Here is a 20,197-nt window from a genome sequence, read left to right as displayed (position 1 = left end):
AAAGAGCCACGCGCGCCCTCTGCGAGAGCTCGCTATCCGGCCACCGAGAGCGCCGGAGCCCCCCCGGGCTGAATCGGGGGCTGGGACCCAGGCAAGGCAGTCTCCAAGCACCCTAACAGCAGCTGTGGCATGCTCAGCGCCGGCAGAGATGCTGCCCTACAAAGCAGCAGCATGAGACTGCTCTGTAATGCACAGAGCCGGGGCCTCGGCTGGCTGAGGCCGCGCCTGCACAGGGACGCGCTACAGCAAGGCATCGCAGGCAGGACTCAGCAGCTGGTGAAGACCACCATGTGCACGCTCGGCCTCCACCAGCACCTGCCCTATGCAGCAGCCTGGGGTCTCACCCTGCTGCCACGTCCCCTGCACAGCCGGGCCTGACAGCAGGCAGAAGCATCCTCCTCTGCCCCGAGACTCCTAGCATGGGGCCAGCGTCCAGCTTGTTTGCTCTCCCCATGCAACCCCCTCCCTGGATGGGCCCTCTTCCTGACCTGCGATATCTGCAGACACATCAGGTGGGGGACAAGTCTTACCAGCCGGAAGGGGAGAGGCCTGATGCGCACAATGCGCTGGGCGCCCATGCCTTGGGCCTCTCTGGGCATCACGTGCCAGTGGTAATGGAGCTGGGTTAGATGCGTGTTCAGATCAGGCAGCAGGGACCAGGAAGTCTGGAGCCAGCCCCCAGGGTTTTGTGCCCTTGGCTGGGACGGTGCAGAACCGGCAGGAGACGAGGTCCAACTCCCCTCCGCGGTGCACTGGCTCGGAGAGGGCGCAGGAGGCGCCCAGGCAAGGGGCAGGGGCGCTGAAGGCAGTGTCCTACCTGGGGTCTGGTAATTGAGGCGTCTCATCTCCACTGGGTCGGAGGAGTGGGCCAGCAGGGAGTCCTTGAGGCCGATCGAGTGCTCGTCCTTGGAAGAGGGGGAGTGAGCCCTTTTCCTGGGGAAGGAAAATGCAGGGTAAGGGGCAGCATGGCTGCTGCAGCCGGCCCAGGCCACGGGGCAGACGCAGCAGCGTGGCCGGCTCCAGGGCTGCACATACACATGGACGCCTCCACCTACGGACAGGGCATGCAGGGAGGCTGCGATGTGCCCTGGCTTCCCCTCTGCCCTCACCAGTGGACGTCAGCCCGCAGGAGCCTGGGTGTTCATGTGGCACTGGGGCTGCAGCCAAGGGCTGTGCTGGAGGCCCCACGTGGATGAGACTCCAGTGCCCAGGTGTGGACTGATGGAGCCGGACTCCCGAACGCCATGCCCAGCTCTGCCACTGCCTCTCTGCGGGGCCCTGGGCAAGACGCTTATCCAACCATGCTGCGGGTTCCCCAGTTCTCCCTGTGCCCCCGCCCAGAAATGCCCTGGGGTGGAACGAGGTGACAGACCGCACCCTTGCTGCGAGGGGAAAGCAAGACGGAAGCAAAACCCACTGCTCCCTACCCGTTCTCTAGGAACTATTTCCTGTCGTGGAAGGAACTACTCAAATTTTGCCTAAGTATTAAAAAAATATTTAAATGTCGAGCGCTGTAATATAATAGCATAAAGGCTCTTCAGGGTGTGTTTTATTGAGCCATTAATACATGTCTTGAATGGCTGAAGGCACCCCAGGCGTGTATTAATGGAACAATAAAACACACTGTTGTCTCTTAATGCTATATTTATGCCTACAGCTATGCCACCTCCTCCGGCTCCGGTCCTGGCAGAAATCACCAGCCGGGCAGGGCGGGCTCTTTGGTAACTGCCTGGGAGGCTGCTACAGGACGCGGAGCCAACACGGGGCCTTGCTAAGGACATCTCCCCACCTGGCTTACAACAGCCCAGAACTGTCCGGCGTGGCACCGGAGGGTGCTGCACTACAGGGACGGGGGACGCCTTCCCCAGTCGGTGCTGGGATGCAGGGTGCTTGCTGGAGGTGGTCTCCTCTTGCTGCCTGGGCTGACACCACTGCCCAGCCACGCCACGGGGAGCAGCAGGGGCAGCTCCTCCGAGTTGGGACGGGCCCCAGTGCTACGGGGTGCAGCCTTGTGGAGAATCTGTCCAGAGCCCGGGCGCTGCCTGCATCAGAGGAGGCCGTCCCTGGCTCTCTGGGCAAACACTCACTTGCCTCTGCCTAAATTCACTGCCTGGCAGCGGGATCGGATACTCTTTGCTTTGCCAGATGGGCATCGTCCACGGCAGCCGTGTCCTGCCCACTGTCAGAGTGCTGGAGGCCTGGGTCACGTGGGGGCTTGGCCAAGCAGAGGCATGACTGCTTTGGTGCAAAGCCGCGCACACGACAGACAAATGCCACGAACCGTTAGCAAGTTACTGAATTTTCTGTAGCGAGTGAAACCTGTACTCACGCTGGGGGCCCCAGCCCATGCGCAGAGCCCTGGTTGCGGGCGGCTGCTCTGCACAATGGGACTGAAAGATGCTGGAAGTGCCCAACAGCACGTAATCCCTTCCCTGCCCTGCATCACCCACACATCTCACAAGCCCTCTGCCTCCCTGAGCCCAGAGCAGAAAGCTCAAAGGCTTGGAGAATTAATGAAGAGTATGGGCACAGCCCTGCTCTCTGGGCCGTGCGCAGCTGCACACGTCCGGGGGCGGCGTGGCCTGGCTCCTTCTGCAGACAGGAGCGGAGAGGTGTATTGAATGTCTGTTTGCTCTCAGGGCTCCTGCGGGACCGCGGCCCAAGCTCTCCCCATGCCTGACTTTTACTGCCAGTGGGATACCGTGTTTTCATCCGTGGTTTCATTCGCAACACAAATACCTAAAGGGGCAAATACTCCTAAAGGGGCACCGGGGAGGGAACCCCTCCAAAGAGGAGCCTTTGGATTTGGCCTCGGCATGGGGGTTGCTGGGACACCCTTGGAGAGTGCTGTCCCCTCAGGCCAGGAGAATGGGCCCCCAGTGCTAAGCACGGGCCAGCCAGGACGGAGTCCATCTCCCTGCAGCGCTGAGCAGGCCACAGGCGTCAAGATGAAATGGGGCCAGGCCAGGCCCATAACCCAGGGGTCCTTGTGCAGAGGGACTGGGTGAGATGGGTGGGTGCAGGCTCTGTGTCTGGGTGCTTTCCAGCAAAGCCGCCCCCCCAAACCCGGGTGTGTTGTGTGTTGCAGCAAGCAGGACCCCTTGCGCCCTGCCAGACCGCAAGGTTTGCCCTGCGGAGCCTGAGGACAAGCAGCACCTTTGCAGACAACATCGTCTGGAGTCAGCACCGTGGCCCCAGGCCTCACAGCAGCCCGGGGAAGCTGGGAGCAAACAGCACTGGCCACGGAAAGCCCCGGTCCATGTTGCATGCTAATGGCCTTGGGTCCTCAGCCACAAACCCCAGATTCTGGGGGACCAGGAGGCCAGAGATGCTCATTTGAATCTGGAACAGGCTCCCAAGAGAGGTGGTGCTCTCCCCTACCTCGGCGGTCTTTAAGAGGAGGCTGGACACGCACCTGGCTGGGGTCGTCTGACCGCAGCGCTCTTTCCTGCCTGGGGCAGGGGGTCGGACTCAACGATCTGCTGGGTCCCTTCCGACCCGAGCGCCTGTGAATCTACGAATCCCCGGGGATGCATGTGTTTCTGGCCAAGTGAGGTGGGGAGGGCTCCCGAGTGGCAGCTGGCTGCCGGAGGGTAGAGGTGCCAGTGCCAGTGCCCCTGGGTGAGCCGTGGGACTGGGAAGCCATGGGGCCGGGGTGTTGCTGACTCCCTCCAGCTGCCGGGGTTTAAGGAGGGGAGCCGGTCTGAGCCCTCAGCCAAGCAGCAGGAGAAAATCGATTCCTACCTTTCTTGTTTGCTAGGTCCAAAGCAGAGCAGAAACAGAAGAAAGGAGGTGATCAGTGACATGGAAAAGGACCCCCCACCCCACGCACAGCCCTGCCCCCATCTCTGGGCAACAGCCCCAAGGCCAACCGAGCCCCAGGGGAGTGGGGCTGTGTCGCGTGGTGATGCAGCACCCTGCCACAGAGCTCACGGCCTGTGTCTGGCACTAGCAGGCTGCTCCTTCACACACGGCAGGGTGCCCGCAGCACCAGGTTGGTGACCAGAGCTGCGAGGGGCACGAGGAGGTGGCAAGGACCGTCTGCGCTGTTATGGCCCTGCCCAGCACTTGCCAGCGGGGCCAGCTCCCCCCACGCGGGGACAGGCCAGGCTGTCCGGGAAACTTGGGTGCTGGACGCTGCCCTGGGGATCCGGACCCAAGCTGCCAGGCCTCAGCACCGTCCGACTCCTAAAGGGGCACCGGGGCAGAGATGGCTGCTCCTCGGCCCTGTGACAGGGCGGCTCTGCCCTGGGCGAGCTGCACGAGCTGCCGCAGGCCCCCACCCCTCTCCTGCCGTGACCTTTCAGCTGCCTGTGCCTGCCGCACGGTCAGCCCCGGGGGGCACCTGGCACTGGAGTCACCCCCTGGTCCCTGGGGGCCTAGAGCTGACCGCGGGGCTGCCCAGGCCCAGGCAGGAGCTCACCTTTTGAAGAGCAGGATGGCGATGACAATGATGATGATGAGGATGACGGCCAGGACCGGTCCCATCACCCACAGCATCTCAGGCTCATCCTGGTGCTTTGCCGAGGACACTTCCATCACGATCTCGTCCGAGTAGGGGCTGGCGGCGTACCTCTTCTGTGAAAAGCAAACAGCCGCTGGGTGAGAGGAGGCCGCCAGGTCACGGAGCATCCCTCCGGCACCCTGCCTCGCGAGCAGCGGGTGAACAGCTGGGCACAGGCCCACTCCGCCGCCTCTCCCCATGAAACGGAGCAGAGCCAGCGCCCGCAGCACCCGGACAGAGCCGCCCAGCTGGAAGAGCCTCGCTGCACCGGGCTCCCGAGAGCCGACAGCCCCTCAGCCAGTCGCAGGCCTGGCTGGGGGTGCTGCGCGGCTCACAGTACCTACCACGCCGGTGCGAACCCAGCGCTGCAGCCGGGGAGCTCCCTTGCTAGGCGAGCTCCTCAAGGAGTGGAAGCCATGGAGGTTGCCTTCCCTCTCGGGGTGCCCGCCCTGGTGGAAAGTGCCTTGGCAAAGGGCTCTGGAGACGGTGGGTCTCTGCGAGCCGGCCCTGGTGGGAGAATCCCGGGAGCTGCTGGGGCGGGGAGGCAGGCAGCACAGCAAGATTAGCCAGCTGCAGAAAGAGCTGCTGCACCCGGCTCGTCACACCGCTGTTGCTAAGGCTTATGGCTCCGCGTTCTCCCTTTGCAGCTCAGCCTTGCTGGGTCAGAAGGGTTAAATACTGCGAAAAGAAATCCTTTCCACCTATTAGGGAGCCAAGCGGTAGCAGCTCAGTGCTGCTGGCTCCTGGAGCGGCACCTGCTGCCCTGTGCTGTGGAGCCGGAGATGCTCTGCTCTTGCAGCAGAGAGAAAGTTTCCGGTCGCTGCAGAGGGGCAGGCGGATCTGCTAGGAGTCTGCCTTCAGATCCCAGCTTAAGCACGCGCTCCACGTTGCCGTGCAGGCAAGGGGAGGACGGCAACAGCGAGCGCATGCAAGTCGCACCAGCGCGCAGCTTGATCTCCTCTCCTGGGTGCCCCTGATCCCCCCGCCTGGCTTCAGACACGCAGCGAGTACAGAGAGGGCTCTTATCCGTGACATCTGCCCGGCTGTGGGCAAGGGTGACGCGCGCTGCTGTCTGCATCCGATGGTGTGATGGCCTGCGAGGCCCCTGTGGATGGGGTCTGGCTTCTTTGGGAGTGCTGCCATGGGCCTGTGCTGGGGCGGGTGTGAGCCTGGACAGGCCATGGGGTCCTGCAGGTCCCTTTTCCTCTCCTCCTGTTGGCATGAGGGCACCTGGGGAGCTGACGAGACCACAGGGCCTCTGGAGCCAGCAATGCAGAGGGGACATGGATGAGCAGCTTGGCCTGCGATGCACAGCCTGCTGCTCCTATGCTCTCCCGGGCCCTGGCGTGGGGCGGGTGGGCTGGGGGGAAGGCGTGTGGGGGAGGCTCCCTGCTGCTCTTCACACCCAGCAGCTGGGACGTCACTTATCTACGGAAAGACGCCTGGGTCATGTTCCCGCTCGGCTGTGAGGCCCCCGGCACTGGATGCTGCGCCGCCAGTGAGTGATTTTGGAGGAGCGTGGGGGGGGCGGGCAGCCCTGCCACGGGACAGGCCGTGCTTCAGCTGAAAACGGGCCCCATGCGCAGGGTGACACAGCCAGGGGCCCGGGGGCTTGCGGCACGAGAGCAGTGACTGCTGGCTGGCTGCCCCTCGGGAGGCCTGCGGCAGGTCGACCCGGCACAGCGAGGCGTCCAGCCCGTCCCCGGCGTGGGGTGGAGGCCGTGGGCAGCGTCTCTGGGGCACCCAGGCAGGGCCCAGCTGAGCAGGGGGATCGTGGCTCTGCTGGGAACTCACCGCCCTCCCGGTTGCTGCGGCCTGCACCTTGCTGGACCCGCCAGGGCTGGATGAGTAATGAAGAGTTTGACCAGGGCTAATGAGCCATGACAAGGAAACGAGGCCGAGGAAGGGAGCCCCAGCCTGGGAGCTGGGCAGAGGGGCTGGAGCAGCTCTATTATTTCCTGTTATTTACACATTACGCCTCTCCCGCCCTCCCCTGCACCGCACTGCACCGCACCGCGGGCTCTCGTGGGCTGCTCCCTGCAGCAGCCAGCCCTTCCCCACGCACCTGTCTGCTGGCCTCCCTCCGGGTGCGCAGCGTTGTCTGCTGTGCAGAGGTGCTGGGCACGGGGGTCCCACGAAGGGGACAGTGGAGGGGCTGCTGCTGTGGGCACAGGCTGCACAGAGGTCCTCACATGCCTCGTTCAAGCAGGGCTCTTTCAGCGCCTGCATAAGCTCCCCTCTGACCCCCGACCTGCCCAGAGCCCTGGGGACAGGGCAGCCCGTGGGACTTGTCTCTGCCACCATGGTGCAGCACGCAAGCATGCAAGCCTGCTGCGCAGGGCCCGGGGAGGCGTCTGCACTGCTGCGCTCAGATGTGCCCTGCAGCAGCGGGACTGGAACGATGCAGCCAGCGGGCTGGCTGGGTGCAGATGCTGCCCACGCAAGTGGCCACGCTACGGCCTCCTGCTTCCTCGCATGCAGGACAACAGCGTTAACCACGGCAATGTTAAACCAGCACTGCCTGGGCAGCTCCCAGGCTCCTTTAGACCCCTCTCTGCTTTGGCTGCGCTCAGGCCGTGGGCCTTGTGGTTTTCTTCGCAGCCGGAGGTGCGAGGTGCCAGCTGGGCGGCTGGACACGCGGCCCAGCGCACCAGGTCGGTGCTGGGGCGGCTCGCAAGCCCGTGCAGGCTGCTCCCAGGCCCCAACTGTGCTGAGCACGCAGGAGGGGCTCGGTGTGGGCAAGGCTCATGTCTCCTGGCAATCACACGTTTGAGGAATTTGCATCCATCAGTGCCACATCTCAGCGCTGCCGGTGGGAATCGCCCAAGCAAGTGGCTGCAAAGCTTGCCTCTGCCTAATGCCACCCCCTGCGCTCATCCGTTATGGCAGATACACATGCCGTTCCCCTCCGAAAACACCATCCATCAAGTCGGTTCCAATGGATGCCTCGTCTCGCTGACACCAGCCCCTCAGCTCCGCTGCTCTCTTTGCAGCGAGCTCCACTTTCCAGGCTCCCAACCCTGCTTCCTGCTACCCGAGCCAAGCCCTGATCCCCAGCACGGCACACGGCCCTTACCGTATCCCCGTCCTCCAGCGAGGCCAGCACGAAGCAGCGGTAGCTGAGGTCTTCCGAGAGGGGCTTGTTGTAGAAGCCTTTGTAGTTCTTCTCGTCCCCCAAAGTGAAGGTCTCTGGCAGGAGGTCCATTTGAGCAGCGATGTACGGCTTCAAGCGCTCGGCCTGGCGGCGCTGGCGCCTGCCCTGGCTCCCCTGGTTGATGGCCTCGAGCAACTGAGGAGAAAGAGGCTGGGTCACCGCATCGCCCCATGCTGCCCGGCGGCGCAGAACCTGGACCCGGGACCGAGCGGTGGGGGGCTGGCGCGTGAACCACGGCACGTCGCTGCCTGCTCGCGTGTTGCAGCGAGGCTACGGCAGCCCCTGCCCCCCTCGGACCCTGCACTCGAGGCAGAACGCTGCACCTATGACATCATGCTCATTTCCATGGCAACGGGCTGATGTCAAAGGCAGGCAGTGATCTATGACTTCACCGCAGGACCGCGCTGAGCTGAAGGCAGGGGAGGAATAAGTGCCTGGCTGGATTTGGAAGCAACGGGCTTAAGGAAGGTATCTTTCCTTGAGGCGCTGGGTACTGACGGTGCTGCCTGGGCCCCTCCCAGCAGGTTTCTGCTGCCAGCCCCGGGGCCGGCGAGACACGTCTGGGTGGTGGGGTGCAGGGACTGCCCGGGGGTTAATGCACCCCGCTGACTGCACGGGGAACCAGGCCACGTCCCGCTGTCTGCATTGGCATGGACAGCAGCTCCACAGACGCTGGGCGTGAATTACAGCGAGAGCAGAGGTGGGGGGGAAAAAGTGATGTATGCTATGTCTCTCCCTTCTGTTGGTGCTCCAAGATTTCACCTGCTGCTGGGTTGCAGGCAGAGCTTTGTGTAAATCACACAGAGCGATAACAGATTTCATGGGATGTTCAGAGCAAAAATGGCAAATTTCATAGTCAGCCACAAATTCATGAAAAAGGATATAAACACACAAAAATTCAATTATGCTGCTAAGAAAGACTCTCAGATGTTTAAAGATGTTTTTCTAATGAATAAAAATGAATGTCAGGCTCAGAACAGAAATTCTAATTTAAAATGAAGGAGGCATGAAATACATTTCACACAAAAATGTATCGGCACGGCATTGTCAGAGCAGACAGGCAACTTCAGAGCCACCACAGGGCTGGGAGCCGCGATACCTGCACGCAGCTGCCCCGCTAAGAGCTCTCGCAAGCCAGCCCCATCCTAGCTGGAGATGTCCTTTAAAACCCACGGCGCTCCTCCTCTCCCGGCTGCATCGAGGTGCCTGCCTGGAGTGACTTGGGAAGGCACAGTTTGCTGCAGGAGCTGCGACACTGGCCAAGGAAGGAGGCTAAAGGGGATGGAGAAGCCTGGTCCTTGCAGGCACACCATGCTCTGGGAACGTGGGAGCTGCTGGGAGAGCAGTGACGGGCGGTGAAGCTTGCCCCTTCTGCAAGGGAGGAAGGCAGGGTGCATGGGGAAGACCAGGCAGCACGTCCCAGCCACTCCTGGGGGGACTGCTACCAGCTGCAAGGGACCGCCGGGTGAGCCCCCTTGCTGCAGTCCCAGTGAGCCCAGGTAGCCCAGGCTGCCTTCTCCCTGCAGGGCTCAGCTCTGCGCTAGCTCACCTGGCTCTGCACCGCCACCGGCCCCTCGCTGTGCTTAACTCTCAAGCGGAGGAAACGCATGTCGATTAATGGATAAAACACCCCTGAAAATCCCGGCAGCAAAAGGCTACTTGTTGCATCAGCAGAGGGGCACATCAGCGCACAAGACTGCACCCCGTCCTCCCTCCCCGGTCAGCTGGAGGCCTGCGGGTGCACCCGTCACCCGCGCGTCCGACCTCTGCAAGGACGGTGTTAACTCGGCTGGGGGCAGCACCGGTCCCCGAGAGGCGGGCGAATGCCAGCGCGAAGGCTGATGGCAGCTGTCACTCCGCCCGCTCGTGCACGTGCGTTACGGGAAGCGGGATGACGAGCTTGCCGGTGCCGCCCCGCAGGCCCCTTGCTTCGTTCGAGGCGCAGGGGAGCGTGTGCAGTTGTAGGTTGTTTTCGCCCCGGCCAGGGTACGGCTCCAGCCTGGATTTACACCACCACTATTTTAGCTCAGCCTCACTGATTTCCTCAGGGACTTTTCTGGGCCACGTACAACTACTGCCTTCGAGTGGCTCCCAGACGCCCAGCCAGGTGAGCCGGCTCGCGCTGCCCCCGTGCTACAGACAGAGACCCAAGGCACAGGGACATTCCCGTGAAAAATGGCCACTAATTTTGGGAGTCCCGGGCCTGCATTTTCAGAGTGCTTGATGTTTCAGAGCCAAGCGAGCACTAGCTTCAGAGGCAAGTGGGAGGGCTCAGCTTTTCTGCACATTGAAACACCCAAGAGAAAGGCCTGTGGGTTGCGGGCTCCCGTGAACCACTTGGTGCGAGCGACTGGCCCAGCACCGCGTAGGCCGCGATGGAGGGAGAATCCAGAAAGACTCCAGTTGTCCGCAGGAGCACACACCTGCCTGAACTACAAGCCTGTGATTTTTCTTCCTGCAGCCCCCTGCTCTCTCCCTACACGTCTTTCCGTTTGCGGGAAGTCCACGACAGCCATCTCCGTAGGCCCACCGCCGTGTCCCCCGATGCAGATTGAGCCAGGCTGGGAATAAAACCCCGAGTACTGGCATGGCCTTAACGCCCGTATCATAAAGGTACACACCAGGAGGGACTAATCACGGCACTGGCACTTCCTACGTGTTGCGAGCCTGCGCCTGCGCCCTTGAAATCCTTTTAACAGCCCGCTTTGCGAGGGATTGACGCCGCATGTACTTTTTAAAAAACAAACAAGCCGAAGAACAGAAGCGCCAGCCTGTGGCACCAGTAGCTGGGCACAGTAGTAGGTTGTCATCCGCTCTGCTGGGCAGCCACTAACAGGAGCCCGAGGCACCGACCGCCGGGGGTTCACGGTGCCGTTCTGCAGCAGGGACGTGACGAGACACCGGGCGCCTGGGCTCTGCTCCAGGCTCCGGCGGGGAGGAGCTCACCCGTCCCCCCGCCCCAGGGCCTGCACGGTGTTCCTTCACCCCCACCCGCCCGCACCACCCTGCACCTCTGCACGCAGCCTCCTCCCGGGCACAGGCACCAAGGCCGCCCCGCTCAGTTCCCCGGGACCAGGAGAAACGACGGCGGGGCAAGCCTGCGTGGCCCGGCGTGCAGCTGCTCCAGGACCCACACACAGCGCAGGCGGGAGGGCTGGAGCAGGCAGCTCTCCGGGGCACGTCACTGCCCGGCTCTACCCAGCTCCCGCCAAGCGCGAGAGCCGAGATCTCCACAGGCGCGGCACGGGGCACAGGCTCAACCTCCCCGGCGTCGCAGCCCAATGCCAAGCCCTGCATCAGTCCATGGACCTGCTGGAGCCCCTCAATGAAGGGAGGGTAAGGATGCAATTTTATGGCCATGTGTTTTCCTCTCCTCTTTGCTCTTGGTTTTAGCAGAAATCCTGCAGCCTGAAGCCAACCGCCAGCAGGGGAAGGGCCGCCTGAACCGCCAGAGCCACGAGCCACTGGAAGCAGGGCCCCGCAGCGGACAGGTCAGAGCCTTGTAAGGGAAGGCAGGGCTGCCCGTGTGGCACCAGGAGTGAGGAGAAGTGAGGAAAGGAAACGGAGGCAAGTGTTTGGCTTTCATCTCACAGGACAGCTGCAGCGATTAAGACCGGAGAAGCAGGGAGGAGAAGGGCCCGTGCTGGGAGGAAGCAGGCAGGGCAGGAGAAGTCCTGGGAGTGACTAGAGCACGATGCCTGGGGCAAGAGTTCAGCACTGGGCATCTGCTGTTCAGCGAAGGGGATGCAACACTGCTCCGCCTCCGCGTGGGCAGCGGGGTGTCTCGGTTCACCAGTGTCCGCCGCGCTCGCAGACCGGGGAGACAAGGGACATCACCCAGGCTGCCTCCATCCTTGGGCCAGGCCCTTGCCCGGGGCCCCGGCCGTGCCTGAGGGAGCCGCGAGCGACGGCTTTGACAGCGGTTCCCAGAGACTCCTACCTGGTCCAGCTCCATCTCATCGGGGCTCCGCCAGCGGGTGGTGAGGCTGCTGGTGGCTTGGTCTGTTGGCACCACGACAATGTAGTACCACCTGGGGAGGAGAGAGAGAGAGGTCAGGGCACGCAGCTGACACCCAGACAGACTTCTCCAGCCGGTCAGTGCAGAGGACCAGCCCCACAAACCTCCCCGTGCCCCCGGCCCCTTCTGCCAGGAGCAGAAGAGCCTCACTGAGACAGAGGCCAGTTTGCCAGCTGCGGGGAGGCAGTCCCTGCTCGCGTTCATTAGGGTAATGAAGATATACAGACCACACTCAGGAGGGCAGTGGCAGGAACTGCGGGAAGGACATTCCTACCATCATGCCGTAGCAGGGACCCTTGGGGATCGTGCTTCGGCAGGAGGAGAGCGCGGTAACAGATGAGGCTTCCAGAAACCGGCTTATTTAATCTCCTCAAGGCTTCCAGACATTATTTATTTAAAGGATATTGTGCAGTGCCAGAGAAAGTGCTGCCTGATTCTCTATTGGGTTGACTGGGATGGTTTCAATTCCAGCTCAGGAGAGGGAACAGCTCCTGCCCTCTCTCGTGAGCCTCCCAGCTCAGAAGACACAAGCTGCACAGGCAGCCCTGCAATTTATCCCGCTTTACACGGGGGAGTCATCAAATTAGCAGGGCCGTGAAGAGGGCTGACTCTCCCCTCCCTTCCCCTCCCCTCCCCTCGCACTCACCAGTCCACCCGTGGGCAGCACCTACCTGACGGGCTCTGAGGTCTGGACTTTGGGAAGGGTGAGGGTGAACTTCCCGTCCTGTATGTACTTGTTGGTGGCGACGGGTTTGCTCTGCAGGACGTTGGGCGCTGTGCGGATGGAGACGAGGTGCTGGAGGCCGCCTGCGCTGCTGCCGCGGTTCATCAGCACAAAGGAGTACTCCGTGTCCGGCTGGAGGTCGCTGATGAGCTTCTTCATGGAGTGGCCGTCCACCTCCACGCTCTGGCTGTTGTACAGGATCTGGAACGGGAGAAGACGCGTGGTGGAGCGGGCCGGCTGCTGGCGCGCCACGCGCTCAAACCAGCCGGCAGCATCAGAGAGCATCCTCTGGCTCCGGGCCCGCCCTCAGGTGGCTCCAATTATCTGCATTGCATAAACAGCCATAAATCTTGAGCTAAGGAAGAGCCAGCACAGCAGACAGCTGAGCGGCGCAGCTCGCCATGACAGGTGCCGAGGGCCGGTTGGTCTTGCAAAAACCGGGTGGTCGAAGCCTGCTGCATCCGGAGCCTCTGTCAGCTCCTGCCTGGCCAGGCTGCCCGAGAGCAGCACAGCGACGGGGAGGCGCAGGGCTGCGGTCTACCCGCAACCGCAGATTAACGGCTCCTTCTTCCCTGTCTCAGGGTGGTACAACGCGCACGATGCTCCGGGTGTGAAACGCAAACCCCCAACCCGACTGCTCACATGAGACCAAGTGATTCGCACAGCTGCTCCCCTTCGCAGCAGGGAAGGTGAAGGGATGGCTCCTTTCAAGATGCTGTCGGCAAGGTCATTACCACGTGCACCTGAAGCACGGCCCGCCCCAGAGGGGAAACACCCCCCACCAACCACCCGCACGCGGGGTTTCTGCATCAAGCCCTGGTGTCTTTTGCTGCGAGCTTCCACAGGGACATTAGCAGTGAGCAACTGGCGGCAGGGCAGTGCTGTCAGCCCCGGCCAAGCCTGTCCCGTCAGCAGCGCAGAGCGGGGGGCTGCACGCGGCATCAGCAGGAAACCAGAGCCCACACCCTGCGGCAAGGCCTTCTCCCGGCATCCCGACACACGAGGCTCCCCGAGCGCAGGGGCTGCTACGGCGCGGGTTGTGACCCAGCTGCAGCAGCTGAAGAGGCCTGAGCAGAGCTGCACCTTCACGGCCGTCTTGCTTGCAGGCAGGAAAGCTGGATTTGCACTCGGAGCCCGGCTTTGCCTGGAACGCGCTGCACGCTGGCAGCGTTGCTAAGTCAGATTTCTGGGGAAAGCCGGGGGACAGGCAGGAATTCACACCGAGCCCCCGTGCAGAGATGCCTTCCAGGATGAGGGGCTACAAGGCTTGAAGTCATGCTCCAGACACAGCAAAGCTGCACGTGCTTTCTGCTGGGGGTCCCCAGCACAGTCAGGGCCATGCCCTGCTCTGGCAAGGGTCGAACACTTGGGAGGCGCGATGTGCTAGGTAATGAGCTGGGGAGCGGCGAGCTGAAGCCTGCCGAGCTCAGGCAACTGCCACCTGCCCCGGAGGGGTCGATACAATCAATAAGCCGTGGGGTCTGCAGGAGGGAAGCAAAAACAACCTGCAATTAAATCGTTTCTCCTGCCAGCCACATCTGCAGCTCAGCCTGGCATGGGAAGGAGGCGCAACTCTCCTGCCAGCCCGGCCCTGCAGCGAGCTGAGCCTCCACCCGGCAGCGGGACGGCTCGAGGGCCACGTGGGAGGCGGAGGCAGGCCCCGGGAGCCCTGTGAGGCACCAGGCCTGGGGAGCAATATTGGATGGGGGGTCCAGCACTGCTTGACTGTGACCAAAGTAGCCGAGTCCCCAGACCACTCTGGACCGTCAACCTGCCGAGGCCAGGCCAGGGACTCATCCCATTCAAAGCCAACCTCTGCTGCTGGCCCACGAGGCTGCGGGAACCAGGCACGGGCAGCGGTGGTGGGATGGAGTCGGCAATTGCTGGACAGACACCAGCAGCTTCCTGATGGATGCGCTTCAGTCTCCAGGGCTGCAGTGTAAAATCCAGCCCCGCGGCTAAAGCGAGACAGGTATTTGTGGGGAGAAGACCCCTGCCAACAGCCTGACGAGAGGGTGGGCTGGCTGCAAGGGCCCCATGCTTGGAGGGACAGCTTGCTGCTGCAGCTTGCCAGACGTGCACCCCCTTCTCCTCGGAGACGCGCATCAGCCAGGTGCCAAAGCGAGCTGCAGGAACGCCTCTGAGTACCGCCAGCACCGCAGGCGCTGGGCTGGGAGGTCCCATCCTGCTCCACTGCGTGATGAGATGCAACCAAGTCGGGAGAGGCAGACGGGGCCAGAGGGCCAGCCTGGCAGTCTGCCCCTGCACCTCCGTCTGCAAGCGCTGGGCACGGGGCAGCACATAGGGTCGCTGCGTCCCCGTCACGGACAGGGCTGCGCTGCCTCTTCCGGAGGCCAGCGTCCAGCATCTTCTTGCCCCGCGTTAGCAAACCGGCTGACGCAGGCTCGCACACGTATGCGGAGGATGCTGGGGACAGTGGCCGAGCCCACCCTAGGGCTGCTCCCCATCCAACGGCGCATCTGCTTCCATGAACTGCGTGTGCCACGACGCCCGTCTTGGAGCGCAGCCGCTGAAGGAACCCGTGGGCTCACGCCGCCTCCAGCCCCGAACCCCCCGGTAGCTCGCGATGCATCGAAAGGTCCAGGACGCATGCCACGTGGCTCTGCTCTGACGCCCCGCGGTGATCCCCACTGCCTTTCAAAGAGCCAAGCGGGCCTTTGTGGGGCTGGTCTTTGCAGCCTCCTGCTCGCAGCTCCTCACCGTTGCTGCAGGTCCTGCGCCTTCGCAGCCACGCTGCGTTACTTTCTCCAACGTTATGTCCCGCCAGGGAGAGCCCTCCACGAACCTCGCCATAACACCGGGGCAGGGAGCCGCTCGCTATTGCCAGGAGAGCTCAAGGATGCCAGGGGCCCAAAGTGAAAATGCGTTCAGCAGCCACGGCATGGCCCATTGCCGCTTGCCTGCGTCAGGGGGGTCCCAGCTGTCATCGCTAAAAGTCTGGCTACACTGCAGTTGAGACCGAGCACCCTTCATGAGACTGCTTAAGAAATCCCTTGAAATGAGCTGAAAGGCAGAGGGCCCTGGACAGAAGGCCAGACCCGCGCCCGAGAGCGATGTCCCGCGGGGCCGCACGTTACAAGGAAGAACCGGCGTGCGGGAAGGGGGACTGTGCCGGGCGCTCAGACAGAGCAGCTCTGCCCCGTGCCAGGCAGCCCTTCATGGGGAATTTAATCTCCTGGACCAGATGAAGCCACGAAAGCTCCCTGGAGACAGCCAAAGCCCTCACTATCGATTTGTTAATGGCACCAACTCCAAGGGTCTCCGCGCAGCCCCAATAAAGCAACACCCGGCCTGCCCACACGCAGTGCTTGCCACCAGGACAATATCTCCTTTAATTAAATCTGTTACAGTGGAATATGACACCCTTTGGGATGTAGATTTGGTGTGAGACTGTTTATCAAGTGTAGATAATACTAATTGTTCCCATGGAGATTTATCTGCTGTACTAGCTGCAGCTTTCAGATCTGGCCTCCGCACCCCCGTGCCTGAGCCAGGCAGATAGCGGGGAGGTGAATCTTGTTTATAAAGCAGGAACTCCTGAAGGTTAAGGATTTCTATCAGGCAGCACAGCCGCAGCCCAGGAGCCGACCCTCGTAGCTCCCAGGCCCAGCTCGCGCGCACCTGTGTGTCTGGGAATATTAATAGACGGGAGACGGTCTCTGAGAAATGGCCTTAATAACACTCTTGTTTGCATGACTGCTCTTCAGCTACCGAGTAACCGACGCCATCTGCTCCGGCGTTGCGTTGGGGTTAATCCTCAGCAGGAGCAGACCGTGACTCACTGCTCGTGCAGGCCCTGGCGGCTGCAAGGCAGGGACAAGACATCGGCTAGCGACGGCCTCCCCTCCCGTTTAAGCAGTGTTCCCACCCCTTCCTGGTGCTGCAGGCGATGGGCAGGCGCCCTGTGCTGTGGCCCCCAGGATTAGGAGGTCCCTGCCCTGCCCTGGACCGGCCCTTCGCCGCTGAGGATGGACAAGAAGGGACAGGGACAGGAACCTCCTTCTGGTTTAATGCCTGGATCCAGAGTGGGGGACTCTGCATGCTCCTCATCCTGGTGCACAGGTTCCCTGGCCTTCAGCCCCGGCAGCTCTGCGCACGGGCAGGAGTGCAGGCCTCCCCAGCCCTGCAGCCCGGCACGTGAGCACGCAAGCCCAGTGCAGAACGAGAGCGGCTGGGGAAGTCTGGTCATCTTGGCCCCCCTGCTGCTGGGAGAGGGACCATCTACAAGGGTGGCTGTGGGGGAGATGCTGCTGGGACCCTGGCTCCAGCAGACCACAGGTTTGCTCTGCCTCCCTTCCCAGCAGTGTGGTGGGGTGACATTCCCTTCCTCTCGGGGTGCTGCGAGGATAAGCTCATCGATGCCCGAGAGATGCTCGGGCAGGAGCCCCAGCGCAGAGGGACAGGATGCTCCCGCTGCATCTGTTTTGGACTTCCAGAGATAGCGTGGACCGGCCTTATCCTGGGGGCTGCAGCACAGGGCTGCAGACAGGCCGCCCAGAGAGCAGTGCAGTCAGTATGGGAGGAGCAGAGACGTGGTGCTTGTCCGCATGGGCCTGCACCCACTTCACAGGGATTCCCATCCCGCAGCCTGGCCTGCTCCCCGCACCCGCACCCTGGCAGAGGGCCAGGGCTTGGCTCCTGCTTCCTATCAGCGTGCAAACAGGCCACCCAGGGCCTGGTGCCTGAGACCAGGGACACACGCGCTGGGCACAGGAGAGCTGCAGCCGTTCAAACGGAGTGTCCCCAGGAAGACCGACGGAGAGGGGTTTTGTCCTGTGTGGTGTAAACAGCGTCCTGCACCCTGCCATGGACGTGGTGCCCTGCTGTGGGCAGGGTCGAGAGACAGGTTGCCTTTTGCACGGTCTTGCCCATCCAAGCCCAGCACTGGGGTTGCCGTTCTGACTCTTCCAGGGCGGTCTGTGGCCTGTGCCCTTCTCCTGTAGCTGCAGGAGGGCACTCTCCCACCCTGACCAGGCCTCCACTGGTGCGGAGAACCTGGGAATGGCTTTCTACCGTGCCAGAGGGTGAGAACAAACCCCGAGGCCACAGCGAAGGGAACGCCTTGTCGCCGCCAGGCAGTGATGGGAAGCACTTGCAGGTGATGCCAGGGGGGACGAGACACCGGTGGGGAGAGTGGGCACCTCGGCCTGTCTGTGCATCGGCTGCAGCTGGTCAGGAAACAGGCATCACTAAGGGCCTTGGGTGGACGCACGAGTCCCCCTGCCCCCGGACAGGATGTGCTGGAGCAGGGGATGCTCAGGACCAGCAGGCGCGGGGGGTGGGCTGGCAGTGGGGGGTTAACACACGGAGCACACACTCCTCCGGCCCATGCCTGACCCCGGACACGGAGGCTGCTTAGCACCAGCCGCCGGGGCCTGCTGCTAGGGGCCCTGTACGGCTCGCCAGCTACCGCCTGAGGCAGGAGGCTGCACGTACTACAGCAGCGGTGCTGAAGAACACGTCCCAGGGCGGCAGCCCCCACCCCCAGCCTGGTGCACCCCTTCCCTTCCCAGTCTGCCCCAAGCCACCCCGGGGCCCCCTCCTAGCAAGCCACGCCCAGCTCAGCACAGCACGCTTCCCATCGCTTCCTGCTGGCACAGAAGTCGTCATTATTCCCATTTGTACTGACACTGCTTGCGGCTGGCCCTGGCCCACAACTCGGCGTGAGGGAAGGAGGGTGAGAGGTGGCCGGGGCCTCTGCACCGCGCCAGGGCTGTACACATGGAGACCTCTGCAGCTGAAAAGGTCCCCAGATGGGCACCGGCACCGGCACGACCATGCTCAGCTCCCCTGCATCCGACAGCCCAGCGCAGCCCTGGGCAACGGTGCTGGACACGCTGCGCTGCAGAAGGCCGCTCCCCCCACCACGGGAGCATCTCCACGCCCGGCCTTGTGGGCCTTACCTTGAAAGGCACTGAAGACTTATAGGAGTCCGGCACCTCCCAGCTCAGCAGCACGGAGGTTTTCATCGCCGCATTGACGCGGAAGTTCTTCGCAAACACTGAAACGAGAAACAACACTGCTGAGCTCTCGCACGCGTGCAGGGAGGGAGCTGTGCGGCCGCAAGGCTGCAGGCTGTGTCCTGCCACGGCAGCCTGGGTCAGAGAGCTTGGCTGCAGTAGGACAGAGGGGGAGGCAAGGAGAGGACAGCCCGGCAGCGTCTTTACGGAGTCGCCCGTGGAGTTTCCTTCCGACTGTACTCTCCAGCATCTGAGAGCGGCGGGTGCCGACTGAGCTGCCACCCTCCTCTTTCCCCCTCCGCTCGGCCCTTTGCTGTGATCAAAGAGCAGCAGCTCTCAGGTGTGGGCTGTGCCGACGATGCTACCTTGCAGGTCGGCACTGGAGCCAGCAAAATGCCTTTCATGTGCAGATGAAACAGGGGAGCCGGTGTGTGAAATGACAAAGGCAATTACATTACTGCCGAGGACTCCCCACCTCGTCACCGGTGATGTCAGGGAAGCTCCCTGTGCTGAGCTGCTTTTGCTCTTGGAAACCCCGGGATCGGCAGCCACACTAGCCAGAGGGAGGGTGCCTTCCTGGGGTCAGGGTGTGCTGGCGAGCGCTTACCTTGATCGACGGGCATGGTCCGGGACTGGATGCTGGGGCTGAGGGGTCCAGGCCCCTTGCTGGTGCGGGCCCTGACTTTGATGTCATAGGTGGTGTCGGGCTTCAGGTTGGTGAGGGTGATGTTGGTGTTCCTGGTGACGTTGGTCAGGTCCTGCTGGCTGTTGATGTCCCTGTACACCACCGTGTAGCTGATGATGCGCCCGTTCCTCTCGGCCAGCACGGGGGGGTCCCAGGCCACCTCGGTGGTGGAGGTGGTGAGCCCCACCACGCGCAGGTTCTGTGGGAAGCCGCTGGGCACGTCCTCCGTGATCGTGATCTCCTTCTCGAACTCCTCCCCCAGGCCTGCCCGGTTCTTGGCCGACAGCTTGAAGATGTAGGTGGCTCCCTTGTGCAGGTTGGTCACGGTGTAGTGATGGTCGTCCCTCCCGAAGTCGATCGTGTTCATCTTCTCCTCGTCCACCCGCTTGTACTGCAGCCGGTAGCCCAGCAGCTCCCCCACCATCTCCTTGGGTGGGTGCCACTGCATGAGCGCTGTGTTCATGGCCGTCGTGCTGATCATCACTGAGGGCTTGCCGGGGACTGAAACAGAAACACACGGTGACTTCCCACATGCAGAAGCAGGAGAAGGCTGTGGGTGCAGGAGAACTGGCCTAACTCTAGGGTGCGCGTGGCTCATGTAGGGGCCCAAACCCAGGTGCTGATGGAAGCTGGGCCCAGTCCATTTTTCAACCCCCTCCCCCAAATCCTACTGTCTAAGCAGGTGACCAACTCAGTGGTCAGCAGCACTGCACACATCTACTTCCTGGTCAGCACTGGCTCTAGGACCCCTTCAGGTGCCACACCAGTCCCAGGGATGCCTCTGCCCCTCTCCGGTCAGTGCCTGCCATGCGGATGTGGACAGCTGCCGCCTCCGAACCATGATGACCTGTTCTGCGGCAGACGCGTGGAAGCCCCCCCAGTGGCTTGCTGCTCCCTCAGGAAGCAGATGCTTTGCATCCCTGAACTGCGATTTCGCCATCTGCACAGGCAGCCCGTGGAGCCGGGTGGGCCGCTTGCAATCAGAGTGTATTTTGCTGTCACTGATGAGCTCGTTCACCAAGCGAATGCCGGTGTGATTGGCGAGCCACTCCCGGGCAATTGTGTTTGTGCTGCACGCACTCGGGGCTGCTGCTGTCCCAGGTTAGAGACTGGTGGCTTAAATTGATGCTT

At 62.5% G+C, this 20,197-nt stretch overlaps 1 protein-coding gene across 9 annotated transcripts in view; it reads right to left on the bottom strand.

The window, feature by feature from the left end:
* The window catches only part of PTPRF (protein tyrosine phosphatase, receptor type F), a 355,341-nt gene that overhangs the window by 28,344 nt on the left and 306,800 nt on the right, over positions 1 to 20,197 (bottom strand). For 5 of the 9 annotated variants that reach the window (XM_019531276.1, XM_019531275.1, XM_019531279.1 and 2 more), the window contains 8 exons: positions 18,989 to 19,567; positions 18,325 to 18,422; positions 12,348 to 12,601; positions 11,599 to 11,689; positions 7,581 to 7,793; positions 4,424 to 4,578; positions 3,745 to 3,756; positions 818 to 933 (listed from right to left, as the gene is read on the bottom strand). In XM_019531276.1, the coding sequence (XP_019386821.1) occupies positions 818 to 933; positions 3,745 to 3,756; positions 4,424 to 4,578; positions 7,581 to 7,793; positions 11,599 to 11,689; positions 12,348 to 12,601; positions 18,325 to 18,422; positions 18,989 to 19,567 (1,518 nt within the window). The remainder of the gene's footprint in view (positions 1 to 817; positions 934 to 3,744; positions 3,757 to 4,423; positions 4,579 to 7,580; positions 7,794 to 11,598; positions 11,690 to 12,347; positions 12,602 to 18,324; positions 18,423 to 18,988; positions 19,568 to 20,197) is intronic. The other 4 variants (XM_019531278.1, XM_019531280.1, XM_019531284.1 and 1 more) reach the window with 1 other exon arrangement.

The sequence above is a fragment of the Crocodylus porosus genome, unplaced genomic scaffold (genome assembly GCF_001723895.1).
Source record: "Crocodylus porosus isolate Cpor-Errol unplaced genomic scaffold, CroPor_comp1, whole genome shotgun sequence".
In the NCBI taxonomy this organism is placed as follows: Eukaryota; Metazoa; Chordata; order Crocodylia; family Crocodylidae; genus Crocodylus; species Crocodylus porosus.
The sequence above is the reverse complement of the archived record's forward strand: the minus strand, read 5'-3'. Positions and strand labels throughout refer to the sequence as shown.